Source organism: Myotis davidii, unplaced genomic scaffold, assembly GCF_000327345.1.
Source record: "Myotis davidii unplaced genomic scaffold, ASM32734v1 scaffold401, whole genome shotgun sequence".
Classification (NCBI taxonomy): Eukaryota; Metazoa; Chordata; class Mammalia; order Chiroptera; family Vespertilionidae; genus Myotis; species Myotis davidii.
Genome location: NW_006291020.1, coordinates 360,752 through 367,724, shown reverse-complemented (window position 1 = coordinate 367,724; position 6,973 = coordinate 360,752). Strand labels below are relative to the sequence as shown.

Genomic DNA, 6,973 nt, shown 5'->3' with positions numbered 1-6,973 from the left:
GACATACCCCGAGGGGTTCCAGATTGCGAGAGGGCACAGGCCAGGCCGAGGGACCCCACCAGTGCAAGATCAGGGCCAGGGAGGGACTGCAGGAGTGCTCCAGCGCATGCCCAGCCCGTCTTTCCCAGTCCTGATCGGCCAGACCCCAGCAGCAAGCTAACCTACCGGTTGAAGCGTCTGCCCCCTGGTGGTTAGTGCACGTCATAGCGACTGGTCGAATGGTCGAACAGTCAGACACTTAGCATATTAGGCTTTTGTTATATGGAACTGTGTTAGTTTAGGTCTGCTAAGAAGACAGCAAGACAGATAGACATGCAGGACATGTATTGGGGAGGAAGTGAGAGAAGGGAGAACATTTAGACCATGCTGAAGGTCTGACACCTGTGGAAGGAGAGGGGGAAGGAAGGAGGTTTGGAGATGAGAGATTGCAGCACAGTTCTAAGAAAGGTTTGGCCAGGCCAGTGGGAAGTCTTCATGCCAAAGGACTCCCACATCTCACTAGGCCACGCCTGAGTTAGTACCCCTGCTGCGCTCAGTCCCTGGCTGGGAACTGCCTCCAGGATATGTAGACTCAGTGCAAATGTGGTGATGGACCTAGAGGGCACAGCAGGGTAAGGCTGTCAGTCAATTATGCTCCCTGCAGCAGGGGACATGGACAGGGAATTTTCTTTCCTTTTAAAAATTTTTACTGACGAGAGAGAGAGAGAGAGAGAGAGAGAGAGAGAGAGATTGATTTGTTCATGCATTCATTGGTTGATTCTTGTATGTGCCCTGACCGGGGATTGAACCCACAACCTTGGTGGAGCAGGATGATGCTATAACAAACTGAGCTACTGGTCAGGGTGTGACGAGCACATTTTCATGGCTGCCACACACACATTAAGCAAACACTTGAGCATGTGACAGGTGCATCGCTCTATTTTAGGCATTAGGGATGCGAATATAAACAACATACATTCCCTGCCAGCAAGGCGTTAACAATCTAGTGGCCAATGGCAACTGTTACCTCACCTGCTCTACAACGGAAGCAAGCACTCCGTGCACCAGCCAGAGTCTGAAAAGCAGCATCAGCTCTTTTCTAATTCCCGATATTTAACCGGCCTTTCAGAATGCGCATTCTTCCATTGAAAGACAGCACGGAAAGGAAACTCGTTCCCACCCTGCGTTTTGGCAGGGCCTCTTCAAAGGTCACTGCTGCCCAGAAAGCTTAGCCGTCTTTGTTCTCTCCACTGAGATCTTTTCAGGCCCAGTTCCCTCTTTGAGACAATTTAACACAATGGGCTGCATGTCAGCTCTCCTTACGCGCAATCCGCGGGGAGAGTGCGGATAAAGGAAGGAGAGGAGAGCGCGAGGATGGGGCAGGTCCGGTCAGAAAGCAAGTGTCCATCTCCTAGCCAGTTAAACCCCTCTTGGCACAGAGCACAGGGCTATTTTTTCAATGATAACTCAAAGCCAAAGGAAATAGGGAGCCTTGTTTCAGAAATGGGAATATGAAATGGGAAATTGGGCAAGTGCTCAGGAAAAAAAAGCAATTAACTGTGATCTGCATTTGAAAATGCTCATAGACTCACTGATTTTTAGAGCTGAAGGGATTTTAGAGGTGATCTAGTCCAACTCAGGCTGAGGCCGGGTAAGTGTCCGGCTCCAGCTCACACAGCTGTGGCAGCGCTGGGGGCATGAATGTAGACATCCTGATGCCAGTGTTTTTCAATTTGGGGGTCTTAACCCAACGGCTAAGGCGCAGTTCATGGTTAAGCTTTATGGGGGTTCAAAATCCCCCTAAAACGATGGGAAAATTATGTGTGTGCACATATCAGTATTTATGTGTGTGTGTGTTGGGGGTGTTGCTCATAGTTTTATAAGGTTTTCAGTGAGTAACCATGGATATAATAATGGTTTGCGTAAGAACGGTTAAAGAACGGTGAGATGGGGGAAGAGGTAGCAATGACTGAGACCTGCCCAGCCGACAGCTACACTTGCTTTTTGGAAGGCACGGATGGATGCTGAGCTGAAAGGGAGGAGAAAGACCAAGATACAGGAATATTTCACTACTTGTTCCATCATGTGAAATAGCAACAAAAGAGAGAAATTTGGGGTTTGCTTTAGGAGATAAAATATTATGTGAATGTCTAAGTGGAATGAGAGGTTGAGATTGCACATCCGCCAGAGTAAAAACATTAAAACAACACAGGAAACGACCGTAAAAAATTTATATAATAAAATAAATATAATTCTGGGGTGGGGGGAAGCATGGATAAATAGATAATGACATTGAAAGGTGAGTGAGAAGGTGCTTCCTGATCAAGGAGGGCAGGACTAGGCTGGCCTGACTGAACTCACGTTGCTATGGAGACAGGGAAGCCGGTGAGCAGTATTTGACCTGCTATTTCCTATTTCCGCCTGCAGGGTTGCCCTGAACGGGCCACAGTGCACAGACCCTTTGGAAGGAAGGGACTGCAAAGTGACAGTGACGCCGGGAGGGGGCTGTGGTCGGCTGAATGATGCCCCTGCCACAGGTCCACGTCCTAATCCTGGCAGCCTGTGCAGGTTACCTCGTGTGACAAAGACTTCGTAGGTGTGATGAAGTTAATGACCTCAAGATGGGGAGATGATCTGGGTTGGCTCTAAGTACGACCACAAACGTCCTTAGGGAAGGGTATTTGATGAAGCACAGGAGAGGAAAAGGCAGTGAAGGCCTGGAGGCGAGATGGGGGTGATGCAGTCACAGGCCAGGGGATGCTGTTAGCCACCAGCAGATAGCAGAGACAGAGAGACCGAGGGTCCACTGGCGCCTCTCTGGGGGGAGCACAGACCTGCTGACGCCGTGATGTTGGCCCAATGGTACTGATTTTGGACTTCTGGTCTCCAGAACTGTGAGGGAGTACATTTCTGTTGTTTTAAACTACCAATTTTGGGATAATTTGTTAGAGCAAGAAAACTGATACTGGGTCTAATCCAACATTCCAAAAATTGGAAATATTCAACCAATCAATTTAACTCCCTGGTCACTTATAGGCTAAGAAGCTGTCTGGACTCTGAGGGAAAGAAACAACTAAATAGAAAATACCATGCAAGATTCACTTGTTCAACCTAGTAGAAAGCTGGGGCGAATTTCAATCATATAACCATACTGGGATATAAAGGGAGAACAATAATTTTTTAAAAATAGGTTTGGAGAGAGCAATGCAGAGGTTGCCTAGCAAGGAAAGCCATTCAGTCAATCATGCCAGTTTAGAGATTGCCCGCTGTCAAACATTAGAAGGAAACTATACGTATTCCATGTGGGAAAAGGGGGGCAAAGGGCATGGTAATGCTAACGTACCCGTCATATGCACAGTCTTCAAAGCACTTCCAAATGCATAACAACAGCAGCCACGCATTGAGTACTAGGTGTTGCACACCTTACATTCACCAGGAATCAAACTTGAAACCTTAGCATAGCAGGACGATGCTCTAACCTACTGAGCTACCCGGCCAGGGCCATTACCTCATTTAATCAAGACAAGTATTGTAATATCCATTTTATAAAAAGTGAACAAGCTGAAAATCAGGCCACGGGGGCCAAACCAGGATTTAGAAGCAAGGTTTGTTTGCCTCCAAAGCCAATTCTCTATTGTGCTATCTGCTTTATCTCACCATTAATCCTCACACATGCTCTGCAAAGTGGACTTTGAGCTCCATGAAGATAGGGACTGAGTATCTGTCTTGTTCACCACTGCATCTAATTAGTTATCAATAAATATTTGTTAGATGAGTGACTGGAACAGATGAGGCCTAGAGAGATTAAATAATTTATCCAAGATCACACAGCCACTATTTAAGAGGGCCAGGTTCTCTGATTCCAAGTCCTATGCACTACAAATTGAGATCCTACAGCAGCCCTTGCTGGTTTGGTTCAGTGGATAGAGCGTCGGCCTATCGACTTGGAGGGTCTCGGGTTCGATTCTGCTGCAGGGCACATGCCTTGGGTTGTGGGGCTCGATCCTCAGTAAGGGGTGTGCAGGAGGCAGCCGATCAATGATTCTCTCTCATCATTGATGTTTCTCTCTCTCTCCCTCTCCCTTCCTCTCTGAAATTAATAAAAAATATATATTAAAAAAGAAAAGATCCTACAGCATGTGGAGCTATGTGGGTATCTTGGGGAGGGATTTGGCGGTGAGGGGAATATAGACAAACAGGTGCAATAACAGAAGAGTTTGGTTTGTCTTGTATAAGTGCTGAGGTCCTACCCGAGTGAGGATAAAGCCGAAGACCATGACTGGAAAAGGTGATTGGGAGCAGCCAGAAGGTGATGAAGGACATGAATGGAAGATGATTCGGTCGATTCGGTCAGGAAGCGGTCTGGGCAAAGACCAAGGTAAATTCTATTCAGGGGACTAGAGCCAGCCCCCAAATGCCATGCCACCAGTCACAAGGGTATAGGGGTACATGCCAAGGGCAGCTTTGCCTATTAATCGGAGCCGAGTAAGTGATTCCATGTGGTGAAGGACTTCGGAGCCAAACCGGCTGAGAGTCTACTCGCCTGAAGCTGAACTATCTGCCAAACTCTCCCCAAGTACTGGCCGGACACCCAGACTGGAAATGAGAAACTCAGAAATAATGAGGAGCGCGGTGGGAGGCGGGAGGCTGGAAGCGAGGATTGCTGCAGCATCCACAGCCTGCCTGACTGCTCTCTGTCAGCCCCAGCCCCTTGGTCCCTCCCCCTTCCTAAGAAATGGAAAAGTTTTCACAGGACACTCAGTTTAGCCAAGTCAGAGGCTCCCAGGTAGCACAGACAAGCAAAAGGACGCACCCTCTACAATGTTAGTAAACGCCTGGAAGTTTCCAAGAGGAAGGATCGAGATGGAGAGGGAGGGAGCCTGGCTGCTCCTGTGTCAGGGGCAGACCCTCCCTTGGTCTCATCTTAGAGACCTGAAGCAGCAGGACAAGAGCTGGTGGGGGTTCCATCCTGTGGGCCTGCTTCGGGTAGGCCTTAAGCAAGAAGAACAGCTCCATTCCCTCCTGATGAATTTCAGAATGACATGCATTTGTATTCCCAGCACCTAGCAGAGTGCCTGCCCCATGGTAGAAATTCAAAATGTTGAAGAACAGCCCTAACCGGTTTGGCTCAGTGGATAGAGCCTCGGCCTGCGGACTCAAGGGTCCCAGGTTCGATTCAGGTCAAGGGCATGTACCTTGGTTGTGGGCACATCCCCAGTGGGGGGTGTGCAGGAGGCAGCTGATGGATGTTTCTCTCTCATCGATGTTTCTAACTCTCTATCCCTCTCCCTTCATCTATGTAAAAAATCAATAAAATATATTTTTAAAAAACCACAAAAACAAAATGTTGAAGAACAAAGGGAAACTGGTGGTAAATATCATTAGGCACATCTAACAAAGTGGATTTAAAAATGTTTTCCTAGGAATCTTTAGGTATACCCTGTCAGGATTTCGTTTTCTTAAAAAATATACTTTTATTGATTTCAAAGAGGAAGGGAGAGGGAGAGAGATAGAAACATCAGTGATGAGAGAAACTGCTACCTGCGCATGTGCTGACCGGAACTGAACCCTGACCTCCTGGTTCACAGGTTGGTGCTCAACCACTGAGCCAAGCTGGTCGGGCTACACTGTCAGGCTTTAAGAGTGGGAGGAAATGAGATGTGTCCTTCCCAAGGAAATATGAACCAATACGTTTTGAGATAATACACATCATTTTTAAGTACCATTACGTGTTAGGAGCAGTATCTCATTTAATCCACATAATTAGCCCTGGAGGAAACGGCAGCTCAGTGAAGTGAAGTCACTTCCCCAAAGACATAGTGGCAAGAGATTTAATCTGGGATTTAATCCAGATCTGCCTGACCCCAAACCCTGTAGGTACCCTTTTCATTACACTTTCTTTGGGAGAGAAGCAACCTCATCACTGTCTGTAGAGAAAGCCCCGCTACCGTTCTCTGCGTTATTATTAAACTAGAAAGTTACAGATTTAGTCATTCCATGTCCGACAGGCGCTGACCAGCCAGGGAGAAGTGATGTCTCAGAAATTCCAGACCTAAATTCTGTATCCCACACCCTCACCATGTATTCCTTGTTACACTATCAATCTGGAGCTGCAGCTCAGGAAGTTCTGCGCTGGCTGACCAAAACAACAAAGAAAACTTTCCCCTTCCCCTTCTCAGCAGCCCTAGGAGAAAGTAGGCATCTTTAAGGTGAAGATTTCCAGTGGAACTCGGATTTCTGCCTGGCTCACGTCCACAGAATTTAACATCGAAAGAGCCACGGCCTGGGATTTATCCCGAGTTCCTGGGCAAAAGCCAGGAAGACAGAGCCAGACAGATAGGCCGGAGCTGAGAGGCTTCAGACTAAAAAAGACAAGAAAACGAGGTTCTAAGTCCCAGAAAGCTGCTGTGAGCCCGATGGGATGGCCCCAGATTTAAGAGCACAGTTACTACAGGCAACTTGTGGAGGCACCACGGAATTCCCCAGCAAATGCCAAGTTGCACTGGACATTTTAGAGTGACAATGAGAAAAGAGTTCAGAAGCCAGGGAGACCGAGTAAGTTTACAGGGAGCCCATGGGTGAGAAACGTCTGGGGTCTGAGATAAAGGATGGGATCCCACACAATGGGGACCCGTCCTGGAAGGCAGAGAGATGGGAAGGCATTGCGCTACAGAAGGAATTCCATTTCACAAGGAGAAAAGGCTGGGAAGAAAAGAGGGTTTTATCTGTACAAGGGGAGGGGGGGGTGGTCCCTGAGAATATAGTAGTAACTCAATGAAGGGGAGGGGTGTGTATGAGTGTGTGTGTGTGTGTGTGTGTGTGTGTGTGAGCGTGCAGCGCAGAAGGAAACTCCCCAAAAGGAAATGAGGCTCTGCGCCAGGAAGGCGATCCAGAGGGCTGTGGGAGCGAGGCTCCCGTGCAGAGGATGTCCCGCAGGAGGCCAGACCCGCACACTCACCTCGGCCATAGCCCTGCGTGTGCTTGGCAAAGCTCC

General features: G+C 48.1%; 1 protein-coding gene across 1 annotated transcript in view; it reads right to left on the bottom strand.

Annotated features, from left to right (window-relative positions):
- LIX1L (limb and CNS expressed 1 like) overlaps window positions 1–6,973 on the bottom strand; it is a 24,723-nt gene that overhangs the window by 16,282 nt on the left and 1,468 nt on the right. The window contains exon 2 of the mRNA XM_006764156.2: window positions 6,938–6,969. Within this exon, the coding sequence (XP_006764219.2) occupies window positions 6,938–6,969 (32 nt within the window). The remainder of the gene's footprint in view (window positions 1–6,937; window positions 6,970–6,973) is intronic.